The sequence below is a fragment of the Heloderma suspectum genome, chromosome 2, assembly GCF_057233095.1.
Source record: "Heloderma suspectum isolate Gila_16-S chromosome 2, 16-S_ref, whole genome shotgun sequence".
NCBI lineage: Eukaryota > Metazoa > Chordata > Lepidosauria > Squamata > Helodermatidae > Heloderma > Heloderma suspectum.
In genome coordinates this window covers 260,943,251-260,971,241 of record NC_139459.1, presented here as the reverse complement: position 1 = coordinate 260,971,241, position 27,991 = coordinate 260,943,251, and the positions used below count along the sequence as shown (strand labels likewise).

At 41.9% G+C, this 27,991-nt stretch overlaps 1 protein-coding gene across 28 annotated transcripts; it reads right to left on the bottom strand.

The window, feature by feature from the left end:
* Positions 1-153: 153 nt before the first annotated feature.
* LOC146354470 (F-box/LRR-repeat protein 21-like) lies at positions 154-27,938 on the bottom strand. 28 transcript variants are annotated; one of them, XM_084838965.1, is made up of 10 exons: positions 27,787-27,938; positions 27,268-27,395; positions 26,740-26,812; positions 19,786-19,885; positions 16,908-17,046; positions 14,036-14,194; positions 11,838-12,297; positions 10,564-10,686; positions 2,322-2,493; positions 154-1,207 (listed from the first exon to the last, which is right to left on the bottom strand). In XM_084838965.1, exons 7-10 carry the CDS (start codon positions 12,207-12,209, stop codon positions 564-566), a joined length of 1,311 nt encoding a protein of 436 aa, XP_084695091.1. In that variant the 5' UTR covers positions 12,210-12,297; positions 14,036-14,194; positions 16,908-17,046; positions 19,786-19,885; positions 26,740-26,812; positions 27,268-27,395; positions 27,787-27,938; the 3' UTR covers positions 154-563. The 28 variants fall into 28 exon arrangements, with proteins under 28 accessions (XP_084695091.1, XP_084695099.1, XP_084695081.1 ...); XM_084838973.1 differs by having other exon boundaries at positions 19,786-19,880; XM_084838955.1 differs by lacking the exon at positions 16,908-17,046.
* Between the last annotated feature and the right edge of the window lie 53 nt (positions 27,939-27,991).

Sequence of the window (27,991 nt, the reverse complement as noted above, 5' to 3'; positions counted from 1 at the left end):
ACCACACTAGACCATAAGAGCAATTTTTGAACTTAAGAGAACAGTGGTATAGCGCATTTACACAGTTGTCCTGTTGTAGTGTGAACTCATAATTTGCCACAATACTAATACATGTAGGATTCAGGTCTGACATAAACAGCTGCTGCTTACAAGTTTGTACATGACCATTGCTTTTTTATTAACGGAACAGGAGAAAAAGCACTTTAACTGAAAGTAACCGACATCCATTAATCAAAAATTTACCAAGGAGGCCAAACTGTTCAGCCACATCAGAATTACTAGTACTGTAGTACCTTGTACTAAACCAAGTGCTTAACAATTAAATACAAATCAGTTAAAATGCTCCAATTAACTGGAGTATAAACTAAGCACTTATTACCTAATAGAAATACTGTCACTGTACACTTCAGTATACTCTATTCCATTTTTAAAGTGGCATAGCACTGCCACTATGCAACTCACTGAGGAAAATAATTCAATATATTTCATATGTACGATTCCTTATTTGCATAGAAAGCAACACCCTGTACAGCCAGTTCTGACCACAATGGCCTTTTGTCAGTTTACCATGTTGGCATCATATCAGGGAACCACATTCTTCCAAGATGTTTGGAAACTTCAGAATGAATTTGATCTAGGTTGTAGTCACTGTCTGGAATAAGCACTTCCTCCATAATGGATAGCTGGGTGAGTCTGCCTCCACACATCTTTACAAACTCAATAAAGCCTCGACATGTAACTTCACATTCACCAAGTCCCATGGCAGTTAGATTCTTACAGCGTTCAGCAATGCGAATGAGCTCATCATCCAAGGGTTGAAGGCCATTAGCACAGACAACCAATTCAATCAGCCTTGGGCAGTTCATTCCAATACGGCCAAGCATTGCTTTGCTTACTGCGCGGCCGAAGTAAAGATGAGTCACTGGAGTCTCCTCCTTGAAGAATGCATCAAATTCTTCTTCATATAGAAAGAAGTACATCACAATATTGACTTTGGGGGAGTGTTTAATGAGTGCATCCCAGCTTTGTTTTTTGATGGCATGAAACTCAATCTGTCCTGGATTTTCACTTACAACATCTATACGGAGATGTTCAAGATTAGCATGCTTCTCACTTGAAAGAGCCAGCAATAATTCATCACTTAGCAGATAGTAATTAAGAGCAAGTTCCCTAAGGCCATGACACTGGTCAGCAACACAAAGAATCCCTGGAAATGACAAGAAGAAAAATTCAGTACAAATGAGTGTATAAAAATCTATTTACATTCATGTCTACCATGCTGAAAAGAATCCCAAATTCTGGCCGCCAGAAACCAGCAACAAATTATTAGGTTGCAATTTTACATCTGGAAGGAAGCTCCATTGAACCCAATGGGGCTTACTTCAGAGGAGATACGATTAGGATTGTGCAGTCAGGCATCTAGTCTTCAGTAAGGCCAGGAATTTGCCTGCCAAAATAGGACCATGATTTTGTAACTGTTTTCAAATCCCAAACATTACATTAAAGTCTGATCCCACAAAGGTATTTGTTGAGTAGTACAGATTGTGTCTATGCCATTGCAGCTAAAGAATCACATATAATAAAATAATTTATTTATTAGAAGTATTTTTAAACAACCCTTCATCCTAACAAGAAGCATAAAAGGACTAAAATATGCCACAAATATAGTATAATAAAATACTGTTTGACAGGTCAACCTGAACCATCCAGGTCTTGCCAGGAAAAAAACACAACCCATTACTACCAAACTACATGAGCTACAGGGTTGCGCTGATGATGCAGCTCTTTGGCTAAGCAGTGATTAGGATTTGAACTGAATCTCTCTTGCATCCCATGTGCTATGCAAGATTAATACATTGTAGCAGGAAACAATGTGCTACCAGCAAAACTCTATGCTATGTTTAAGCATGAACCCATGAACTGCAGTGGCAATGCAGCAGCTAATAGGTTTGGGTAGCTTAAAGAGTCTTTCTACTTTGCAAATGAAGTCCAAAAAATCAGATTCATTAAAAAAAAACTAGAAAAAATAAAATACTTTGTTTTAAATAATCCTGCATTTACATTTGAAGAAATATTTAGAAGGAATTTAATCCACATATATATAGCTTTTTTACTACTACAACGACAAAAAGCTCGATAAAAGAATGTCATAAACCTGGTCAAACAAGAAGCTAGCTAGCAAGCAAGATTTAGGAATGGCATGAAAAATTCCATTTAGCAAGATCATTTTGAAACCAAATTTAAGTATATAAAAGGTTAACAGAAGTAATTCAACATGAAGTACTTCTGATTTTACGCTTTTGCTTTCTCAGATTACTTACCAGCAGGTGACACATGAGGGCAGCTGCTCATTTTAAGCAATTTTAAAGTATCACTATTGTTAGCAACAAGGACCTTCAAGGATGGATCATCTACTGGAGTGTCTTCAATCTTGATGGAAGATAATGACTTGGAATTTACAAATACTACTGTCAGTGCTGATACAAAGTGAGCCTATTCAGAAAAACAAGGAAGAAACATTTGGCATCCACTGTACAATTATATGTCCGTTGCACAGTTTATGTTAAAACAAAAACACGAAGTAGCTTTTATTAGTTATCCACTTATATTTGAGTAGAAAAACCTATTTAAGAGCTGCCTGATTTTAACAGATACATATACCTTGACAGTAAGTGATTCAAAATCCATGGCTCAGTGATTAATGATTCATTACTATCAAATGGACATTTTAGAAACAGATGGAATGGATCCATATGTAGTCATATTTGAGTATATGAAATGAAATCAGTGGGATCTAAGCTGGCCTTGACTAACTTAAGTCCCATTGATTTCAGTGGGTCTACTCTATGCATCAGTAAGCCTGCATCCAACCTTATAAACTTTTAAAACTGGTCCCTTAGGTATCCAATTTGAACAGTATAAAATTCTTAACACTATGTGATCCAGTTCAAACATTCTATTAACCGTGCAGCTTTGCCAGTGTGGCAAAGGATCTACACGTTGATGTGAGAATGTTTAAATTGCCTTTACTCATGGATCCATTGGTGGTCAGGGATGCTGACATGACTACTTTCTACATGATCCAGCAGACCCACATAATAAGATTTAAAATATTCACATAGCCAAATGAAAATTTCAGCAAATGGATGTGATTTTTTGTCGGATTATATTAGTTGAGTTGTAGCAGCCATATCGGGGGTCAGACTAAGTAGCCTCATGCAGTCTCATGCTTCATGTTCTTGCTGAGCTCTTTCTCCCTTGAATATATTGTTGTAAGCTGACGAGACACAGGAATTCCTTATCTTGTCAAAGGTCATACAGTTGTATATCTTGTTCTCTGCTGTTCTCTTCTGTTCTCTCCTTATCATGGCTATAACCCTATAACCCAGTTCTTGTATTATAAACAATGGTGCTAGGAGGAAAAATGTTGAGGATTGCAACCCCATGCGAGAGGGAGAGGAGGAGCCATTTCATATATGTCACAATGTCTATAAAACCAATGTGCTAATGTAAATCGGGGCTTCTGGCTCTTTGGAAACGATTCCAGCCTTAAGCCCGTGCGTTAAATAAAGAATCTCTTTTTCCTTCACTCCGTGGTCTCTCTGACTCTGGGTTCTGCAACATAAATGGTGCCGTGACTCGGATGTGGCAGGCTCTGAGCCAGACAGGTGGCAGTTGCCTGCTCTTGATCGCCGCACCGGGAAGACGAGCTCGGCGCATGCCTCCCTTTCTTGGCGCCACCGACCTTTTTGTCGAGTGAATGGGAGAAAGCCTGCACCGGGATCGCCCAAACGGCAGCGAGCAGCAAGAGAACCTTGGGAAGCGGAGGAAGGAACTTGAGCCCTGCCTATATCGCAGCTGCAATTGAGTTGAAACCCACATTGGAAGCCTTCAGGAGAAAGGCAAGTATATGGGAAAAAGAGGGCCCCGCCTTTAGGGAGAAAGGCCACTGGGCAGAAAAAAAGAGGGCCCCGCCTTATGAAGAAGGTCAGTGTTGGTGGTATACGTATACAAAAGAACCTACTCCTTGCGGGTAGAAGGGGGGCCTGATCACACCCCCGAGTGGGCGCCAGTACCTAGCACGCCAGTACTCAGTAGGAAGCTGAGGAAGCTGGGGAAGCCGTTTTCCGCTCTGGTAAAAAGTGGGAAAAGTGGGTGGCAGGGACATATGGATGCAGTGGAGAGAATGATTGTGTGAGTGGCTACTGCGGTTTCTGACGCATACCGTTGACCGTCCGGGTGCCCAGGCCAGTAGCAAAGTGCGTGGTGTGAAAAATCCTCTTGTGTCGGCCAGTGAGACCCCTTACTCACTGACCAATTCCCATTCCCTAATTGTGTCTGTCTTCAATTTAGGAGGGAGGCTATGGGTGGTGGGGGAAGCAAACCTTGCACCCCCTTGAGATGTATGTCAAACAAAGAAGGAAAAAGGTTTTTTTTAAAGATTCAGAATAGAGAGAGAAAACAGCAAAAAGCTCAAGGTCGAGCTGAGAGGAAAAAAAACAAGATCTGAGGCTGTTAATTAGAAAAATGTTGCAGGACAGTCTGGCTTTTAACAAAGCGTGGGAGCGTGAGAGTGTAAGGCCGAAAAAGTAGCTGTTAGCCTAGCGCGCCGAGAGGGGGGGGGGGCAGGAAAATTGCCCACAACGTTCTGAGTTGTGCAACATCATCACCTCGCCTAATTGAGATGAAATCCCTAAGAAATGGAAACTGAAAATGAAGACCCAGAAGATGAAGGCAAAATAGAAAATAAAGGTGAAGAATCAGCCCCCAGAGCACAGGCTAGACCCCTCTTCGAGTGAAAAGTGTGCCATAAGACTGTCCCAAAGCAGAATGAAGCGGAAAGACCATGTTGAAGATCTCTGTCAAGGTAACCATGTTTAGCTTTGAACTGTGTTAAAATTGCATAGAGCCTGTAGCTACTGACCATCAGCTATATGATTTCTGAAGAGCGTAACCATTAAGCTTTTGCCGTGGGATTCCCTGCAATGAAGAAATCTCACTGATTTGAGTGTCCAGTGTTACACTGCCTAAGTATGTGTGCTAAAGAGACCGAGAAACCAGACAGCATGTTCCTGGCCAAGCCAAAATCATGCTACTGCCATGCTCCTGAAAGCTGCAATAAACTGTGTAAGCTGGGAGACCCAACCTGATTGAGAAGAAAAGAAGATATTGGAGCAACTGTCTTAAAAAACAATGAGATCTGTGTAGCTGGCTGGCTGACGCTGTCAGTGATGTTACAACTTTAAATTAAGACTGTTTTCCTATTTGAGACCCCAGCGAAGAAAGCTAACCCGAGTTATTTGTTGCCCGTGCCAAAGCAAGAATTTAGCTGCCCTGTACCTCATCGTGTCCTGTTTTAAGCTTGGGATTTACAAATACAAACAAACTGAGAAGCTTGCCTTTGAAGTCCTGCAAATCACCCCACCGCCTCCCCGAAGATTAATGGCTGCCTGAAAAATGCAAGTATAAGGCGATGCCCATCACCCCCAGCGTCCTGAGTTTCGGCACTCAGTGTTTCAGTGCTTTCGTGTACCAGGTTAGAAGAGAAAAAAAAAAAAAGAGTAAGTTTTTAAAATGTCTGTGAGAGAACCTGACAGAAGTAAAATAAAATTTACAGAGGAGTTGCCCAAGTTAAAGCGTCACGGCTAGAGAGCTGAGCTGTGCCGCTCTGTTTAGACAGAGGCCTTGCTAAAAAGTTAAAGGCCCTTGTCTGTCAGAAGGGGTGTAGGGCCACACTTCCCCTTTTTAAACTCATGCAAAAGTAGAGAGCCTTTGCTGGAAACATCGCATCTTCATTGCCCAGAGCCTTCACTGTTTGCCTCCATCATCATCTGGGCTTTTTAGAGACACTCTGCACATGAACTAAAATTTTAAATTGTCAAAGACTTGCCATGGACAGTGCTGTGAAGCTTTTGATAAACTTGAACTCTCATCGCTGTGGACCATGTGTCTGTGTTTGTAGTCAGCTCAGTGTACAGCAGGCTAAGTTTGATCTGTGACTTTTAGATTTCCTTCTGCCAGAACTCATGCAGCATAGAGTTGCCGATGCAAAAATGGTGACCTAGAACTCTGCGTGTGTGGGTATGCCCGTCCCTTGATTTTAATGAGCCCTGAGCTTTCAGCCAGAAGAGCAGTATGATTGCTGGATCTGCTCCATCATGCCTTACCATGCAAGAAGTGTTTTCCATTCATTGTGTTAAATTGCAGAAAAAGTTTGTTGTATATATTTTATGATTTCTTAAATATCATAAAATATATGTGATATTTGCAGATTAGTGTTAGTTGCAACTCCAAATAATACTAAGTGTGGTTCCCAATGGATGACAAGGAAAGAAAGACAAAAGCAAGTAGAAAAGAAGGAATAGAGAAAGTAGCAGACAGATAGAGAAGAGAGGAAAAAAAAAAAAGAAAGAAAAGGCAAGAGGCAAAGAAAAAACATTTGTAAAAAAGAAGCGTGGCCATAGTTGCCCCCAGGGTAAATTAAAAGCAGCTGATTGTGCCTGGAGCTTATTACCTGGGGTAAAGTAGCCACAATAATGTAATAGTTCTTTAAAATGAAGAAGATGTAGCTAGAGGGAGAGGAGGGGCCTATCTCAAATGTGTGTCAGTGGGACTAGTGTAAGGCAGAAAAGTTTAAGTAAGTTTAACTTGAAAAAGACAAATAAAGAAACAAGGCTGGTGCATAGATCAGAAAGTTTTATATAAAAAGTTTGAAACATGATCTGCAATACAGGCAGATCAGCAAAGAAAAAGAAAGCAAAAGAAAGAGAAAAAATTTGTCTTCCCATACTAATAAATAAAAAGTGTTATCAAGCACTTTGGGAAGCGAAGTTGTTTACAGGAAGCTGTGCCTGAGAACCAAACACTTCTAGCCTATGCTAAAAATGCTTGCTAGTGTTGTGCTGCCTCATGGGTAACATGTATAGTATAAAAACCCATTTAGTGCAATAGCTCGTGGTTCAGAGAAGCTGTCTGATCCAAAAATTAAGTACGCCTGTGTGCTGTAAGTTACCCAATAAAGCCTCCTTGTAAGTACCCCCCCCCTCCGCTGGAATCCCAAAACACGTGGGGCTAGAGCGCCTCACCCAGTATCAAACCCTGCTGTTAGAAGCCATGAAAGGCAGGTATAAAGAAGTCAATTAATATGACCAAAGTGTCTAAAGTGCTGCAAGGTGCCACCGAGGCCCCAGAGCGTACTTGGAGCATCTTTCAAATGCCTATCGCCAGTACACCCCCCTTGACCCAGAGGCCCAAGAAGACGTAAACGAAAAAAAAAAAAGAAGAAGACCCAGCAGAGGCAGAAGATTCTTAAAAAAGAACCAGTGTGCCCAGTGTGGACAAGATGGACATTAGTGGCATGAATGCCCAAATAAAATAAATCAAATACACAAAGGAGAAAACCAAAGGGGCCAGAATGGGCGAAGAGGGAGACAGCTTGAGAGGGGCCGTGACATTGACTGTGAGGGGCAGTGACATTGACTTCATAACTGACACTGGAGTGGCATCAAGAGCAAGCAAACGTTAGCCTTAAACAAGAAGTCCAAACACTGAGCAAAGGTCTTCAAGCCCAGCGTCGCTTTGTCTTAAAAAAATAAGCCATTCCCATCACAGAAGTTCATCCTTTCCAACCAAGAGTTAAAGTATGAGTTAAAGAGGGAAAAATAACCCTTTGACTCCCAGATGGAAAGAACTCAGAACTGTCATACTTTCCACCCCCGCAGCTATGAAAGCAGCTAGAATTAAACCCTGGATACATTGGACACGAGTCAAGAGAGCGAGAGGGGGAGAGTAGACTGTAAACAGAAATCCTGAAAATCCTTTAAAAATCATTCTGAAAAAGCAGTAAGAAGACTCAGGCTAGACCTTACTGTGGACACACCGGGAAACTGTCCCCCTGTGTACGGTCAGACCTGCAACTGGAGAATTGAAGAAGGGGACTAGACCCTACTGCAGCTTGCCAGGTGAATAGCTGCCCAGCGTATGGTCAGATCCCAAAGAAGATCAAACATGCGTGTTGTAGTGTTAGTAGTGTTGCATTGTGTTTCCTTAATAAGGTGCAAAAAGGGGGGTCTGCCCCTGGAAAAAGAAGTTTGTCCCAGTGATTTGCTGATAATTACTGGCTTCACCTGGCTAACATCACGAGAGTAAAACATTTTTGTTTGCCAAGAGGTATACCTGCAAACAGGCTTATTGGCTCTTGCCTAATACCTGTCTGTAGACATCCTGGGAAAATTCAAAAAGATACCATGTTAAGAGTTTATGGTGTAAGTTTAACTTATTCCCAAAATGCTAATTGGGGCGTGGTTGCAAAGATCCTACCCCCTACAGAGTTCACTCTACGCACCCCCATCGTTGCTGAAACAAATGCTACGTGTGCACAAATGCTTAATTGTCAAAATTTTTTCCAGAAAATACAAAGCTATCCCTGGCCCCCTTCCACTGTAATAAAATTCAAAACATATCTTTTAATGATGCCCACATACTTTTGCCTCATGGATGGTTTTAGACATGTAATTCCTGCACTTGGTCATTTATTCCTGCCAACTTGTCTGATAACCACCCATGTTGCCTCAGCCGCCAATTGAACTGGTGCCAATTCTTCCCCTGTAGCCTGAAAAAATCCGTCAACGGCAGCCTCGAGCACTCCAACTAACTAAAAATTGTAATAGTCATGTGCAGTTATATTCTGACTCAGAAAAATTGGCCTTAGCAATGTCACTGGTTAAGGTTCCAGGTTTAGCCTTGGCTGATGGTCTGGAAATCAACCGGTTAGCTTGCAGCTTAGCCAAAAGCATAAATGCCACCTCACGAGCATTGTCATTGTTAAATAAAGAGTTGCGTGATCTAAGAGGTGCAGTTCTAGAAAACAGAGCTGGTATAGATTACCTCTTCCTTCTCCATCATTTAAGTTGTAAGACACACCAAAAGCTCTGTTGTTTTAACTTAACTGATAATGGCAATGCTGTAAATAAACAAATCAACAAGCTGCACAATATAGTAGCTTACAAAACAATAAAACAAAACAATTAGCTCAATTAGTTAACCCCTTGGCTTCCAGATCTTAGCTAGCTTAAAAGCATTGTTCATCCTAATTCTACCAGTATTGTTCATAAAAGTTCTGTTATGTCTCTGCGTTCCTTGTCTTATGCGCTGTTTAACCAATCTGTTTTATGTCTCAGCTAGTAAAACTGCTGCCCTCTATGCTCTAATAGCCCAACAAGAGGCTAAGTAATATGTATGTCACAAAAAGCTTTGTATGGTTATCAAAAATGCTATAATTGTAATGAAATTATGCATTTAAGGGGGGAATGTAGCAGCCATATCGGGGGTCAGACTAAGTAGCCTCATGCAGTCTCATGCTTCATGTTCTTGCTGAGCTCTTTCTCCCTTGAATATATTGTTGTAAGCTGACGAGACACAGGAATTCCTTATCTTGTCAAAGGTCATACAGTTGTATATCTTGTTCTCTGCTGTTCTCTTCTGTTCTCTCCTTATCATGGCTACCCTATAACCCAGTTCTTGTATTATAAACAATGGTGCTAGGAGGAAAAATGTTGAGGATTGCAACCCCATGCGAGAGGGAGAGGAGGAGCCATTTCATATATGTCACAATGTCTATAAAACCAATGTAATAATGTAAATCGGGGCTTCTGGCTCTTTGGAAACGATTCCAGCCTTAAGCCCGCGCGTTAAATAAAGAATCTCTTTTTCCTTCACTCCGTGGTCTCTCTGACTCTGGGTTCTGCAACAGAGTGTCAGTCACAAAGCTTACATAGTTTTCTGTTATATAGTATACAATATAAAAAAACCTAATATTTAAAAGGACATGTTTTGGAGGAATCTATTTTAGCAAGCAACTCATCCAAAATTGCTAACACAGCCATTCCCACTTAATATTTTCCCTTTCCATTTACTCTTCTTTGCAGATTGTGTGACTTGTCTGTGGATTTACAGGTGGCCATCAAAATAGTGACAAAGCATTTCACTTGCAATCAAAATATAAACACAATTCCTGGAAGTGCTTTCAGTCAGCATGCTTGTTCCACCATTTAGGGACCTACCATGATTTAATGTCTTTACAGAGGTAGCATGGTCTATCAATTTAAATTATAAGATCAAGTCCAATAGCATTGTTCCACAGAGTGGCTTTTGATCCAGTGAACATCTCCACTAATGGAAGAGGATATTTTATGGCAATTCCCCCCTCAGTTTCCAACCCAACTCTGTTCTGTGGGGTTGGGCCCCCCTCCAGAACAGCATGGAAATTGGCAAAAATCATTTCCTTCTCTTCCATTAGCAGAGATGTTCGCTGGGTCAAAACCCATTCCCATAAGTGGAACAGCACCACTGCGTTCGAATCACAGGTTGTACACTGGTAAGAGCACATATATAAAACCCTTCTCCCAATATGCAGTAATATTATTTACCCCAAGTTATATTTATCAGTTCTCCAAAAAGGCAATCAAGGACAGAATACTAAAATATGCTTTCTCCATTTCATATGTTTTTTCCCCATTTCATAAGCATACATAACTTCACATTCAGAACTCTGCAGAACTTTACCTTGGAAACATTCATGAAACTTGGTTTTGCTGTTGAAATCAAACCGAGCGTCTTGATAGAACAATTCACCAGTTGAGAAAGGATATCGCATGCTGCTTCTGCAGACTCAGTACTACTATCAACCTGAAGGAAGCCACACAATACTTCATTGAATTATATACATTATGCAAGCTGAAGGATTAGTTAGTTACAGACAGTACCTTCCTGCTTCTTTGTACAACCTTATTAGCAAACACTTTGATTTTTACTGATCAGATCTGCTCAAATTCTGCCCTACAGCATTATTAATGCTTCTCAGTTACTTGACTAAAAATTTAGCTACGTATCTTGTCCCAAAATGCCATTCAGAGAGTTCTTGAGCATCGACATACATGTGACATAGCCAGAGTTGTTTTTAATTTGTACACTGCCCAGAGAGCCTGAGTTATAGGGCAATTTAAAAATATAATTAATGAATAAGTATGGGTTATACCCCCCCCCACACACAGAATAGACCTGACATTTTAAAAAGGATTGTGAGTAACAAGTGTTCACTCCAAACTTGTGTGCGTGTGTGTGTGTGTGTGGGGGGGGGGGGGGCTTCCTTTCAGGATGACCCAGATAGACCTTCACTTTTTAATCCTCACAATTCTGTGAGGTAGGTTAGGATGGAAAATGGTGACTGTCCCATATTTGAATCCCTCTCTCCCTATTAGTCTAATACTCAACTCTCCACTTTCGTTTTTCACTTGAATTGCTTCAAGTACGTGGCAGATACAATGCATTTTCCTGCAATTCGTAAAGGAATAATGTGTAAGACATATTTGAAAATATCCTAACCAACTATATTATTTTCTAAAAATAGTGAATGTGAATCCCACATTACCCCTTAACACTGTCTGGCCTCCCTAGGAAACTAGGGACAGACAACATGCAAATGCTACAGCTGCAAGCACATTTCCCCTACAAATTTCTATTCTAAAAAACAAACATCAAAACAGTAAACACTTGTACAACCATATAAAAGTTTAAAAACTGGATGTATTCTACCAAGTATATGAACGTATATTATAAAATATAATGTACATAAAACCAAAATATTCATAGCTACTAAAAGGACACTTTTAGTGTATAGCAACCTATGAGCAGTATCCAATGCTGCTGCTTCACTTATGCCACTGACACAGTGCTAGCATAAGCAACCTCTAGCCCTGTTGGCATCAATGGCGTAAGTGGAGTAGCAGCATTGGATATTGCCCTTTGTTCTTTGCATGAAACAAAGCAGGCTTCTTTACCTTGAAGCTGACATACTGCAAGTGATCAGCATGTCTCTTAATAATCTGCTGGATGAGATCTGGGTGAGTAGACTTTAAGTATGAAGTAGCAGGCTGATTAAGCTCAAATTCAAACCTTCTCCAGAGATCAGGGATATGAAACACTTCATTCCATCTTCGACAAACCGAAGATGCACGGGCACGATCAACAAGAGGCAGGAATTGAAAGATGTGCAAGACTATATGGTGTGGCAAACTTCCCCAGTCCATCAAGGTATAAGGATGAGATGTGTCAAATAATGAGTTATAGAAACCAGTTTTCTGTTTTTTTGTTCTCTGTAGTGCTTGACGAACTGGATTTTCAGCTTTAACTGTCTGTCTGATCCTCTTCATTCCGAGAGCAAAACAATTTCAGGTATAAAACTGTTGTGATGTATACAAGCTACAAAGCTTTCGGTAAGTTTTCAAGTACAGTAGAGCTCTAGAAAAGTACAGAGGGCAGAAAAACATGGATTGTTAGAATTCCAAAGCATATCTGACAACTATAAAAAAGTACCTTTGCTCTGTATTTTTATTTATTTATTTAATTTCTTAATCGCCCATCTGGCTGGTCACCCGGCCATTCTGGGCGATGTACAATAATACAAACAATTTTAAAACAATAAAATTACACATTAAAACATCATTTTCTAAAATTTCCCTAGCCCACCCCAAATGCCTGTCTGAACACGTGGCAGAAGCTCATTAAAGAGAGGGCATGGCAGAGTTCCCTAGGGAGGGAGTTCCACAGTAAACAAAACTACCATAGTTTTTTTTTTCCATGTGTAATAGAGTCTATACAAAAGATTTCATAAGTTAATCACTAGCAGAGGTTTTTACATATAAAGTTAATTTACTACCTTGCAACTTTGGATGCCTAATATTTAGAAATTCCATATCCTTTCAACATTGTTTTTCACCAATGTATTGAACTAGTGAAATTAATTTGCAAGGTACTGCTTTTCTCTTCATCCATTCTCTGTTCTATACCAAGATTTGGATCGTAAAGACAAAGATGCTGTAGTTGATGGCCGAATAGGTACACCTTCATGAAAGTAGGTAAGGCCAAAACTTTTCTGTTGCAAACAAGTAAATATATTACTTGTTGCTATGTTTAATTTTATGCAACCAACAGAGAAAAGGGATGGCCTATAGCTTAGTGGTACAGCAGATGCTTTGCATGCACAAGATCCCAGTTTTAATCTCTGGAACCTTAGGTAGCGGCAATCGAAACACCTATTGAGATGTAGGAAGGTATATCTACTGAAACTTGGAACAGCTTCCAATCAGAAAATAATGGGCTATACCTACCATTGTTAGATCAGCAATGGGCAATCTGCCGCTCGCTGCCCGCCTCTGTGTCCCCCCAAGGTGTGCCTGCCTCCCTTCATGCCCCCCCCGTGTGGCCCCTGACACCTCTCCGTTTTTATTGCCTTTTTCAATTCATTTTCATGTCACCCGGCAGACTGCAGCCCATGGGGGTTCATCTCCTGTCCAAGCTGGACAATCATTGGACACACCTAAACGCTGGTGGCTTATGTCGTGCTCCTCATCCTAAATTTTATCTCACATTTAAAACTGAAGAATAATGGGTGTAAGGCCAGAGATGTAAGACAATTTATAGTAGATTTAGTGAGAACACGGCTGTATACAAAGTTCAAATATGCCTATGCTAAGTAAAAGCCCAAGATGCTTAATAGTCCTGCAATTTCTTGCATCTGGAATCTGTGCTTGTGTTAAAACAGGAGTTTTTAGTTTTGTAGGGAAGCTCAAATCCTTTCCTTGATGATAAAAACCGTAAGGAGGATCATCTTGAACACTGAAGGATTTAGCATTATAAGCTGTGTCCTTCTATACAGGAATAAGCAAGATAATCTTGAATGGGTTACAGAAATTACTTAGCTGCCAAAAAAAGATGCATAAAATAAGAGCAATGCTTTTGAAATAAAATGCTGAAGCTTAGATTTGACCCAAGATAGAGCTCAGCAATATTTCAGCTCCAGATGGAAGAAGTTCTGTAATCTTGGTGAAGACCTAGATCACTGTAGCCAGATCATTTTTGAAATGAAGAGCAGGCTACTGCTGAAAGATGTCATTTTCCCATCACTGAGATCACTGGGTTTTTTAGAAGCAAGACAGGCCAGAGTCTGAGGCTTCACACTGTTCTGAGAAGCAGTTACCTTCAGTGAAGAGGAATCCCCGAGAAGAAGAAAAAAAGAGAGAACATTTCTGAAGGTATATCCTTCTACTGCTAGGATCACTGTTGCATACGTTCTGCAGTCAGAAGACTTCAGTCACCAGGGATGTTATTCCAGCAAGGGCCGCGTACACTAAGCTCACTTAAAAATATTTTGAAGCATATATTATATTTGAGATGTATATGTATGATGAGAATATATACATTAATATAAAGGTAACAACTGAAATAAATACAATGTAAAGCCCCCCCGCCCTTCCGCAGACCACAAAATCATTACTGGCAAATAGGCCAAAGAATTTAGTTAGCAAAAGTATTCAGAAAGTACTGTTAACATTTTGGTCCTTTGTTTACATAGCAACAAGAGAGCGTAGCTATAAAAGGACGTAAGACTAAGAAGCTGCAAATAACCATATGTACATAATAGACCTTCACTGAGCCATTTAGGTATTGATCAGAGAATTAAACACAATGTCCTATTGTTACCATTTGTGCTATTATATTCAGTCTTTTGAAACACAATATTGTTTAGTATTGCAGTTACTAAGGATCTACTCAGTATACTTTTAAAGCAAGGGTATATTCATCTTGTTTCATTAATCGCCAACCACCTCCATTACAGCCTTGTATGTCTAATAGAGACTATTCATTTTCATCAGCAACAAACATGACAGGAGGGACACTCAAAAGAGATTATGGGGTGCTTCAAGCCCCACCTCCTAAAAATTGCCTGCCAGCAAGTTCCATTGCCACAGAAGCCACTTTCGCCTATGGGTTAGCCAGGCGGCAGATCTCAGGAATAGTATTTACCCCAAGAGCCTCCAGTTGCCAATTTCAGTAAAGCTTTCTAGAAAGGGGCGATGTTACTTATGTGCTTCCCCTACAGAACGGAGCACATTAATGCTTATAATAATGTTACCTAATAGTAGTGCTAATGACATTACAGAAATACATGGCCAGGTGATTTACACATATCCTCTCTCAACATATAGTGTGAACTATTTGACATAAAATGTTAGCTATTATTTGAGGTATACGGAATTCGCTTAACACTGCTCTAGGTGACATTGGCTCCCTCCAGCCAGTTTGAGCAGAACAACAATGTAGGAACTGCTAATACCATCTATCTAGGAATCATTAAACTGTATTTGGTACCTTATTCTGAACAAATGGTTATAAAACAAACAGGTGTCATGTAAACAAAAATGTTCTAAATAGATCCAAATATATTAAGTCAACTACAGCCTAATGGCTACTTGTACAAACCAGGTAGCCTTGAATCAGAGGTGCACATGCACACACACCTCCAGAGAATGTGGAAGTTCCTGTCTGACAAAAGCGCCTTTCTGGTGTCTGAAGAGCCATCCCACAGATACATCTCCCTGTCTGAGTGAAAGGGTTCCTTAGCTTAAGAGCAGGGTAGTGTCCCAGTAGAATGACTGGCCTGTGAAGTCATCCACCAAAGAAAAACTGACCTGCCAAGTCTAGGAAACCCTTATGAGGGATTTAAGGTAAGTTTGGAACCAAGTCTGGTGGAAAAATCACTCCATGCTAGTGGTTTTCAAAGTGAAAATATTTGGAACTAATTAATTTTATGAAACATCTCCAGATACCGGAATGCTGACAAAAGACAAAATGCAAAAATATTAAGGAGTCAGACTTCAGTAGCGAAGAACGCACCTGGGAATTATTTAATATTAGTTAAGCAAAGTGACTATATCCAATCACATGTGTAAATACCCAAAGCGGATACCTTTATATATCAACCAAGAAAGTTACAACTTTAAGCACTTATAGTATGTATATTATGGTATACAATAAATACTGGCAGGTATTGGGCAAGAAAGCCTCTGACACAAAATATGTTCCAAATAAGAAATTACTTTTAAGAGGCTTAAGGAGGTTTGCATTTGCTGTGGAAGAAAATTCACTCTTAACGCCCGCACTCTAAAGTACTATAGATTGTAAGCTCTTTGGGGGAGGAACTTGCCCTTTGCTTACTTTAACTTTGTAAAGCATCATGTACACTGGTGACATTATATAAGTATGCAAATTATACCACTACAGGTTGAAGTGTGGTTGATTTGCAATAATCCAATATAATTTCCCAACAAATGCATTTTGACATGCATTTGATATGAGAATCTGATTCATCTGACTAGTTCAATTCACCATATAATCATAGAGCTTCAGTATTGGGTGGTATAGAAATATAATAAAATATCTGTTGTGGGGGTTGGGGGAAAAACTAAAAAGAAAATATTGCTTAATAACTACTGTTTTGAGAAAATCTAAGGAATCAGTACAATGCTTAGGAGTCAGAAAAATATTTTCATATAACTGCATTCTAGAAGAGTCTTCTAAAAAGTGGTTTTCTATAGACAAAACTGTTTCAAAAAGCAGATATGTCCTCTGCGTAGGATACAGTTAATAAATGGCCAGGAAGAGCAATCCTATGGCCCCTAAACAGCATCTGGAGGCCATAGCATAGTTCGGATTCCTGGATCAGAGGTTGGAGATACCACTCCAGCCTTGGAGTCCAGGAGACTGAGCTCCTGCCTCCTTGCATGAAGAGAACTGCACTGGCTGAGGTAACGGGGGTGTTTCCATGAGCAGGGAGGGGGCTGGGGAGGCTGGCTTATGAGGAATTCTCTAGCCTCCTCCTTCCTGACGCCTCAGCTAGACAGGCAAAGATGCTCATCTAGCTGAAAAACAGAGCAGGAGGAGTGTGGAGACGAAGATTTCCTCTGCGCTCCTCCTGCTCTGTATGGAATCCCGTCAGTCTCTGGGTTCAAAGGCTGACAGGCATCCAGATAGGATTGTGCCCTAGCACACCCAAGCAATTTTCCACTCACCTTCTTGATTAGGTGACTACCGAATGGCAAGTGAGTACCCACTCTTCATCTCACTCTCAGCCTAAATCACACAACTGCCTTTGTACTGTTGTCGCTCAGTTGTTCTACAGTTGTAGCATGTACATCTTCTCTTTTCTCCCTTGAAGCAAGAGTGACCTCATTCACGTTCAATGTTTAACTATGGTTTAGTGTTATGTAAATAAGCCCAAGGCTTGCCCAAGTTCATGCCTTCCTCCCATCCTCTGGTACAACCTTTCGTAGATTAGAAGGTTTAGCTTCCATTTTTAACCAACTGCAATTTAGTGTTATGTCCAGACAAACTGCACGTAGTTTCGAATGATAGTTTACGAAAAACAAGCCAATTTCAAACCTTGCTTTATGAAGCTGGCATGTTTCAATAAACCAGTCAAGGTTAACAACAATTCAGGGTTTAGACAGAATGCTAAACTGTGGTTAGTTAAAAGGGGGGGGGGGGGAGGAAGTGAAAGTTTCCAATCTCTTCATGGCTGCGCCAGACGAAAGGGGGGAGTGTACAAACCTGAGGCTCAACCAGACTTGTTCACATAATGCTAAACTATACTTTAGCATTACTGTTGAACCAGGCAAGTCATTCACATGCATTTGCAGCAGGTCAAGGAGGAGACAAAGAGCAGGGCAGCAAGTAAATGACCTTCCCCACAATAACTGACTGTCCTCACAACAACTGCCAACTGGCCGATTTCCATTCTTTAATACAGCTCTAGCATTCAAGCACAATTTGTGATAATGTATTTACAAAAACCAGGAAAATCAAAAGTCCTAAAAGATCTTTGGGCTAGTGTCACAGAACACCAGCTCAGCAACACACCATGAACTAGTTTGGGAGATGGAATTCAGTAGTGTTGACCTACACATGATTGCTTCTCAAAAGTCAAGATCTAGCTCCAGTGTTTCTAGGCAAGCTGCTATTGGTTCAAACAGATCATGATGAATCTCCGTACAGACTTAGGGAGAGTCCAGAAAATGACACCCATACTGCACAGAATACAGAACTAAGATTGCAACCTTACGCACATTTATAAATGCGGACAGTTCTCATAAAGGAGAAAAGCAAAGAGTGGGCTTCCTTCATATCTATATTAGGAGCAATGCTTTTTAACTTGTTCCTAAGTAACCTGGACTTAGGGTGAGCAGTGAGATGGCTAAGCTTGTGAATGATACCAAATTATTTGGGATGATAGAAACCCAAGAGGACTGTAAAGAGCTCCACAAAATTATCTAAACTGGGTGAATGGGCAATAAAAGCACAAATGTGGTTCAATGTAATCAAGTTGACACTGGCACCTCAACCAGAGGTTAACTAAGCAGGAAATTAATCTTGGTGTCACGGTGGCTAGCTTAACGAAAATGCTGACTCAATGTCAGGCACCTGGGGAAAAAAGTGAATTCCATGGTAGGGATTTTAGGAAATGGACTGAAAATAAAGCTGCTAGTATCATAATGCAAATCTGTGGTGTAGCCACACTTGGAATACTATGTACAGTTCTGGTCACTCCATATCAAAAAGGATATTTCTTCAAAAAGGAAAAAGGGCAGAAAAGGGCAGCCAAACAGATCTGGATCATCCTCCCTACAATGAAAGGTTACAGTATTTGGCACCTTTTATTTAAATATGTGACAGGATGGGGGGGGGGGAATATGAAAGGTTTATAAAATTATATGGTGTGGAGAAAACAGATAGAGAAAGGTTTATCTTCCTCCCTCATACCATAACTTAGGGTCATCCAACAAAGCTGACTGGCAGGGCAGACAAAAGGATATACTTTCCTACATAATGAAGATATAGTTTTCCACATAATGCATAATTTGTGAAATGTGTTGCCACAAGCTGTAGCAAGGGCCACTACTTTACATGGCTTTAAAAGGAAATTAGGCAAATTAATGGAGAATACATCTATAAATCATCATTAGTCGTAGTGGCTATTTTAGTATCTGGGTTCAGAATCAGTACACCACTGAATACTTGTTGGTGGAAAGTAACAACGACAGAGAACTCCATGCTCTGCTTGTTGGCTTCTTAGAAGCATTTGGTAGCCACTCTGTGATACAGGATGCTACCCTTGGTCTTATTCAGCAAGGTTCCTGTGTTATTATGGAAAGTAAGTTCCAATGAATACAGCGGGTCTCAGTTCTGCATAAGCATGCACAGGATTATGCTGTAAGATGCAGTACTTCACCCAACATGGGAGAATAGGATTTCAAGAACTTAACTCTGAATAATTTAGGATGGATCAAGATTCACAAACAGTCTGGCTCACAGAGAGGCTACTTAAATATTACTAGAGCACAGAGACTGGGAGAGGGGAAGTGACCATAATAATCTGTCACTGAGGGATTGCTACATGCCTCCTCAAATCAGCCCTTTTCTCTAATGTTCAATGAAAGCCAAAATCTACGTTCTAGTCACTTTCCTATTAAATATATTTTCTATTTCTCTATTAAGGCTATTATGGTATTTTGGGCTGCAATACTTGTTGCATTATTAGGTGCCAGACATTTGGAACTGAATTAACTAAAGGTGGTCATAAAAATATGACAATATAATCTCACTGCAGGAATTAAAATACCCTTCCATTATCAACACTTTCCAAGGCAAAGGTTGCCTGATCATTCTTTTGCACTCTGTTTCAGAGACCTACAAAAACACATTTCTCGTTTACTTAGAAAAAGAAAATAACTGAGACCACAGCAGGTATAGCACATATATTTCTTCACAAAACATATAAAACACAACTTTAAAAATCTTTATTAATTATATTCAGGTATGCATTACAATGGCATGGTAATGTTAAACCCAACTCAGACTATGTAAGACATTTTGGTATCAGCATTCTCTTACCTAAAGAATGTGTCCAAGTTACAGTTAATACTGGATGAATGAACTGGGTTATCTGCGGCCATGAGTCAATCACCCACATCTGTCTGCTTGCACTTCTAGGCTAGGTAAAATAGCAAAGAAATTTTAATGTAGTTTGCCAAAACAGAATTTCAGAGCGAAAGTGTAAAGTTCTTTTAATGTGCAAGAATTTAAGAACTGTAACTAGCCTTGCAGTTTAGACCATTCAGCTATGATGACACACACAGAGAAACCCACTTCCTTCTCTCTTGGAAAACCAAGTTCCTATTTTTGGCACGGGAAGGTTTTTAAATTCAACCTATAATCCCTGGTTTGACAGACTTTGTTCTGTCTCTTGGTTTGACAGCACTGCCACTTGGCCACTGTGCCTGATGAGCTATGGCTAAGATCCAGAAGGGTATGAACAATTCTTGATTCCCCCCACCCAGCCAATATTCATTCTCAGAAAGTACCATTAGAGAAACCCCAAACGAGCCCTTTAAACTACACATCCCTCTCAAGTCCAAAATGTAATCTGGGTATTTGACAGAATTTTTTTTTTCTAGAAGCTATGCTGCTGTTGTGTACACAGTATCTCTCTGCTCCCTGCAAAAGAGGTGGTCAGTCCACAATAAGACCACACTCACCCACAACCTAATCATGGATGAGAAGGTCGATCTGCGTGTATTACTGAGACCTGGGTGGGTGAGCTGGGTGGGGCTGACCTGACTCTGCGCTGCCACCTAGGTACTCAGTGCAGCATCAACACAAGCTGGAGGGCTGGTGGGGAGTCGCTGTGGTTTATAAAACCTCCATCTCTAACACCAGGAAACCACTCCACTTTGGAGCAGGCCTTGAGGGGCCATAGAGACAGATTGGGGATGCTGCTGGTGTACTGCCCACCCTGCTGCCCAGCAGCCTCCCTCACCGAGCTGGCAGAGGTGGTCTCAAGTGTGGTGTTGGAGGAACCCAGGAAATTGTTCTGGGTGGCTTCAACTTCCACACTGAGGCTGTCTCTGGAGCTCCAGCTTGGGATTTCATGGCCTCCATGACAACCATGGGGCTGTCTCAGTTTGTCAATAGCACAACACATGAAGCAGGGCCTACCCTTGATTTAGTTCTTGCTCCCAGCTGTGAGATGAGAAATCTGAAAACGGGGGGGTCCAATTAACCCCACTGCCATGGTTGGATCATTTCCTGGTGAGATCTGAACTCACTGTGTTATTTTCCTTCTGCAGGGCTAGGAGACCCATTTGGATGGTCTGCCCCAGGAGACTGATGGAATCCAATAGATTTCTGAATGCTCTTGGGGATTTCCCAGTGGAGAAAGCTGGTGATCCAGCCAAGGCCTTAGCCTCACTGTGGAACAGTGAGATGAAGAGGGCCATCGACTTGATTCCACCTGAGTGCCTTCTCCAGTGCTGTGAAGCCTGTTCTACTGGTATACTGTAGCTAAGGGCAATGAAACAGGCTGGACAACAGCTAGAGCACAAATGGCGCAAGTCTTGAAGCAAAGATAATTGAACATGCTCTAGAGAATATAACTGTGCCTATTGTGTGACAGTGTGAGCAGCAAAGAAGGCTTACTTTGCTGCCCACTGTGTCCTCAAGTAGCTGTCCAGCGGAGCTCTTTCAGGTGGTCTGGGGCCTGTTAACACTCTCCCCAGCAAATGGAGCCCTGGTCCCCTCAAGGACCCTCTGTGACATTTTTGCATTGCACTTTGAGGACAAAATCGCTTGTCTCCACAGCCAACTTGATGCTGTTGTTAGCGTAGTTCCAGTCGAGGTGTCCGACACCACCATCTGCCTGATTTTGTGGGATCAGTTTCAGTTGTTACGGCCTGATAATGTGGACAAGGTGCTTGCAGCAATGCGCCGACCACATGCCCTCTCGATCCTTGCCCCTCTCGTGGCTAATAAAAGCTAGCCAAGGGGGGGATGAGTGGGTGGGTCCAGGGTGTGATGAAAGCTTCCATTTGGGAAGGGGTGGTCCCTGCTGTCCTTAAGGAGGTGCAACCACTCCTGAAGAAGCCCACTCTGGACTCAATGGTTAGACAACTACTGCCCAGTTGCAAATACCCCTTTCTTAGGGAAGGTTCTGGAAAGGGTAGTGGCAGAACAACTGCAGGCACCCTTGGAGGATACTGATTATCTAGACCCATTCCAATCTGGGTTTCGTCCTGGTTACGGGACTGAATCAGCCTTGGTCGCCCTGATGGATGATCTTTATCGAGAGAGGGATGGGGGAGTGCAACCCTGTTAATTTTGCTCAATCTCTCATCGGCTTTTGATACCACTGACCATGGTATCCTCCTGGATCGACTCTGCGGGATGCGTATTGGAGGCATTGTGTTACAGTGGTAACTACTATACTACCTGTGGTGGATTTCGTAAGTAACACTGGGTGGCCATTCCTCAGCCCCTTGGCAATTAAGCAATGGGATTCCGCAGGGTTCGATCTTGTCCCCAATGTTATTTAACATCTATATGAAGCCACTGGGTGCAGTCATTAGGGGATTCGGAGCTAAGTGCCATCAGTATGCTGATGATGCACAGTTCCATCTCTCTGTGACATCTGAGTCAGGAGAGGCTGTGCAAGTCCTGGACCAGTGCCTGAACTCAATTAATGGGCTGGATGAGGGCCCACAAACTGAAACTGAATCCTGGCAAGACGGAAGCCTCGTGGGTGAGTGGTTCCCGAGGCCAGGAGATAGGCTCATTACTTGTTCTGCACTCCCTCTGAAAGATCAGGCCTGTAGTTTGGGTGTACTCCTAGATCCATCACTGCTGCTGGAGGCTCAAGTGGCCATGGCTGCTTGGAGTGCCTTTTACCAGCTTCAGCTGGTTTGCCAACTACAGCCTCTCCTGGACAGGGATAGGTCAGCCACAGTAGTACAGGCACTAGTAACCTCAAGCCTGGATTACTGCTATGCGCTCTATGGGGGGCTGCCCTTAAGGCTGCTCCGGAAGCTGGAGCTAGTGCAGAACACAGCAGTTAGGCTATTGTTGGGAGCTGCCCCTTTTCAGCATGTAACTCCTTTGCTGAGGGAACTGCACTGGCTGCCTAGCTGCTACTGGGCCAGGTTTTTATGTATTTTATTGCTGTAAGCCGCCTTGGGAGGGCTTCTGCCCTGAAAGGTGGCAAAGAAATATTTTAAATAAAATTAAGGTTTTAGTACTAGTGTACAAAGCCCTAAACAACTTGGGACCAGGATACCTGAGAAAGCACCTTCTCCCTTACCAACCTGCCTGGTCACGGTGGTCATCGGAGGGCTTGCTCCTGGTGGTTCCACATGGAGCTATGGCCTGACTAGAGTCCACCAGGAGAAGAGCCTTCAGTGTGGTGGCCCCCTTTCTTTGGAACTCCCTGCATCTGGAGCTCAGGCAGGCACCGACACTGTGTTGTTTCCGGCGCCTCCTGAAACAGGCATTCCTTAATGGACCAGTCATGGTTTCTATTGGCATCCTGTTTTTAAAAAAGCATGATTTTAAGGTGGTGTCTTAATCTTTTTATTCTTTTACTATTTTTTGTGTTCACTGCTCCAAATTCTTTAGATATGGAGCCGTATATGAATATTGTAAATAAAATGAATAAATAAATGAACAACTTCCCCATTAAAAAGGAAGCTGACTCCATGGGCTGTCAGGGATGAATGGCAAAGCATGGACCTCCCACGCATTTGCCTCCCACGCACCAGCCACTTCCACTTTTAATCAGCAATCCATGAGCAGCTCCATTACAGGTTGCTGAGCAGGTTGTCCGAACCAGGACCACTGGGTTGTTTAGGGGCTAAACAACCCAGTGGTTTACCATGGTTCGTTGCTGGGTTAACCACTGGGTTGTTTAGACCCTAAACAATGTAGCAGCCCGGGCTCAGATGACACACTCAGCAACCTATGAAGGTGCTGCTCATGGGTTCCTGATAAAAATGGAAATGATGGGCACGCAGGAGGCAGTGTGCCCACTCTCTCCCAGATAGCTTATGAGTTGTTTAACCCATGGGCTGTCATGTCATGCAAACCGATTGAGTTCTATGCAATCGGTGGCCTTACCGTAGTGGAAAGTGTTTCTGTTCATACATGTCAGCACACCCTGTTTTCACTGACCCCCCCCCCCCCCACAGCCTTTCATGCCGTCTCTTATACTGCTCTGGATGGTCCCTCAACCCTCCTGAGCAACTTTTTTTTTGGGGGGGGGGCAAGAGGTTAACGTAGGTAGGAGGGATTGGCAAAAATTGAGAGCCTTGCCTTGTGTGAGTGGAAGTGCTTTTTGCATTAGATACAACTCACTGATTTGAAGTCTGTTTGATCTAAATCCAACACAGAGTTAGGCATGCTTAAGTCCTTTGGTTTCAATAGGTTTAAGCACGCCTAACTTTGTTGGATTTGGACTAATGTCTTCAACATAGTTTACTCCACAGCAAGCAGACTTAATACTGAAGCTCATTCATTTTAACTGACACTTAATAATAATAGTATTAGTAGTAGTATTCAGGATTTTTTGTAATAATGAAAAACAACTCCTATTACAACTGATGAACAAACTTAGTCTATATACTACTTTGCAGCGGCCAATAGGTTCCACTTTTGAAAAATCTAGCATTTTTCTTCTCTATAATTTAGCTGTCTTGCTGAATCATGTCACTGAGAAGACATTATCTAACAGACAGCAATTCTGAAAGCATTAATAATTCAAGTTAAATCTGGCGTGGGCTGGTCCATGAAGTCATGAAGAGTCGAAAGCGACTGAACGAATAAACAACAACTCCACTAGAGCGGTATTGCTCAGGGTAGCGTTCAGAGGGACAGGCTACTTCATTTTACTTCAAGGAGCAGGTTGCTTTGAAATATATACTATTGCTTTGAATATCTTTCTTTTTTTTTAAAGAAACTTGATACTTCTGGATATGGCAATATTACTCCCTTTTCCATGAGTAATGTCACAATTGTTATTGATAAACAAAGAAGCAGATTTCAAAGGATTGGGTTTCTCTTTGCGGTTCAGCCAATGATGTCTTAAACTGGCTAAATAAGAACTGCTGCAGTGGAACTTTGTATGCCTTCTTATTGATCCAATATGTGTAGTCATGGTAAACCCACTGACCCAATTCATGTAAACAGTCAACAGAAGCTGTAAATATATATGCTGCACAGTGTAAACAGACACAAAAGAAATGCTTCCCCACCCCCTTGTACGACAATAAGATTGTTGTACATAAGCTTGGGGACTAGGGACAATATGTAACACCCAACTTTATGTATAACAAAAACAGATCAATCTATTTATTTATATTTTTAATTTCTATACTGCCTAATAGCTGAAGCTCTCTGGGCAGTTCACAAAAAATAGCTCAATACTAGCTCAGAAGCATGCTGTCCCATGATAACACATATTACCACACATGTAATATGTATGTGTTATCAACAGTTTAGATTTCTGTTCCTGAATCAGTTGAGGTCAATTACATGACTTTAAAGAGATCTTAGCTTAAATCTAACATCATGCAAGTAGATTTCTTCTGGCAGATGGTTATGCTTGGGTACAACCCTTTGTATTCTAAAAACCATTTAAAACCAAGCCCACATACTTGCTGTGAACCAGCTGTGTTAATTTAGGAATTGAGAAATATGCTGCAATTCTAGGCCACAAGTTGTTAATGTCTCAAACATAAAGTGAAAGTTATGATGGATACATTAACACAATAAATATTTGTATTTTGTACTACAAAAGGTACAAGTAATAATACCTAACGAGTGATAAAGGGAATGCTTAATCATAATAATGTTATATTGCTTTAAGACTATCATTTCAAGACAGCTGCCATTGCTAGTCACTGAAGGGAGCAATCCTATGTCCCCTAGACAGCATGGGGCGGGGGAGACAACACAGGATTGTTCGGTTTCTGGGCTCCAAGGTCAGAGCCCAGAAACCATGCTCCCCCCCCCCCGCAGTTCTGGCTATGTCTCCGTGCTCAAAAACAGAGTACAAGGACTGGAAAAGGGGGCATTCCCAGGGAAGGGGAGGACTGGGGCATCAACCATACAATGTTTCCTAAGGCAACCCCACCCTCCTTCCCTCCCCATCCAAAGCACCGCTGCTAGACAGGCAAACTTGTCTGTCAAGCAGAAATGCAGGGCTGCTGGAAAGCGGAGGTGAATACTGCCTCCACACTCCAGCCACCCTGTATTGGATACTCAGCAGCCTCCGAGTTCAGAGGCTGCTAACTATCTTCACAGGATTGTGCCCTTAATTTACCTAGGTATCGCTTCCCACACAGCTATGTACCTTTGTACTGGATTCAGATATCCAAGCTAAAATTGTGATTGTTTTGCACTTTAAGCCAGGTTTAAATTACCTCTTGGGTCCTTTTGGTATCTAATTTACAACCCAGGAAAACCTAACCTATTTGCAGATGATGGCACAAAGTTTCCAATGATTCTCAAACTACTACCTATGTAAACACCACCTAAACATTCAAGTAAAACTTAATTAAGATCAGCATTGATACTTATTAACAAAATAGATCCTATTATAGAAATGCCAGCACAAATAAGGTTTTGGCTGCAATTCTATACATACCAAACAATAAACATCAAACACAGTAGACTTACTTCTGAGTATGTGTGCACAGCATTGAACTGTTTTGTGAGATAAAACTCACTAAAATGATAGACACTATCAACCCCATATGTAGTACAGAACCCAACCTGCAGATAAATTGACTAGTTCACAAAGAACTGGATAAAGAATGGAGCTTTATACAATGTTTTAAGTCTTGCTCATTTGAAAACGAACAATTTTCTCATTTGAAAAAGCCTTGGGTTTAACATCACCACTCTTAAATTATCTTACCATGACAATTTCATTGAATACACACTAGGAAATGCATTTAAAAAATAAAAACAGACACACCTCATGATATCTGATGCAGCTATTTTAGAAATAAAAATACCTACCGTGGTTTGTTCAGCCTAACGTTAAGCTCTCCAATTTGCAATGGAGATGCCTGAACACCCTCGTTTTCAAAACCTGACAAGGCAAGCAGCAACCAGAAGGCCAAATTAACACTTCTACAAAAGTAAAAATCCACAAAAGGGAAAATCTTCAAAAGGAAAACCACGCACCCATCATAAAACTACATGTCAACATCACGTAGCAGCTACTAGTTGGAATGAAAATCCTCAGGGTGTGCTTTACATTTTTAACTTGCTAGCAAGAGCCTTTTATCAAATCAAAGCACAACATTCAGTCCCCCACTCATCCCTCTTCAAGGCCCACTGGCCAGAGGTATATTGACTTGCAAACAAAGGACAGATAAGCTTGTTCACTCCGCAGCAGCTGTATCATTGTTTATAAACAGTAGCTTGAAACGTGCATGGACGCACATTCTTTTACGTCAGAAGCAGATTTTCAGCTCAGAGTGAATTAGGGAATAAAGGCGAATAACTAGCAACGTTTTATGATTTAGGAAGCTACTACTTTACCTCTCCTTTTTGCCCCACAGTTCTCCTTATAAACGTAGGGTGGCCCCTGTGGCTTTCTGACAGTACTCCTCTCTCTGCAATAGCCTTATTGACGAGCAGAAGGTACGGCTGACGACATCTGTCGTTACCTTCCAGACAGAATGTGATAGAAACGCTTTACCAGACAAATTTCTGCCTGTCATGCAGCTCTTGAAAGGCACAGGAACTCTGCCACACCCCTACAGGGTTCACCGTCCACCTACACATTTCAGGCAAACTCAGTTCACCTTTCGGGTCAGCAGGAACTCCGCCCTGTCCCCCTGTATTCCAACAGGCCCCACACGCCGCTCTAGCATCCGCCCCACCTTTCGGCCCCTGCCATTTGCTGGCCCTGAACGTGCGCGGCCGCTTCACTCCCACCCCGGCAGCGCGGGCTCAAAGTCGGGCCTGCCCCCATGGCGCAGGAGCGAATGCCTCCGCCTCGCTGGGGGCTTCTCATTCACCCACGGAAGGCCTCCCGCCAGCCCCGCGCTCTCTTACCTCAGGATCCTGGAAGCTCGCAGGGGCTGGGTGAATAGAAACGCCGGAGACAGCCGGGCCCCACGCAAGCCCAGTCACTTCCGCGGCGGCGGACTGGAGAAGGAGGAGCGGCAAGAGAGCTACCCGCCGTCGCCTTTTTCCTCCGCGCATGCGCGTGTGCGCGCACATCAGCCCGTTGACCCAGATTCCAGCGCCTGCGCGTTTC

Bases quoted from the DNA above. Each gene is read 5' to 3' on its own strand.
- LOC146354470 (XM_084838956.1), bottom strand. From the start codon at position 12,209: ATGAAGAGGATCAGACAGACAGTTAAAGCTGAAAATCCAGTTCGTCAA. The intron at 10,687-11,837 runs GTAAAGAAGCCT...GGCTTCCTTCAG, and splicing joins TGCAGTATGTCAGCTTCAAG to GTTGATAGTAGTACTGAGTC. The intron at 1,208-2,321 runs GTAAGTAATCTG...TGTCATTTCCAG, and splicing joins CCCTCATGTGTCACCTGCTG to GGATTCTTTGTGTTGCTGAC.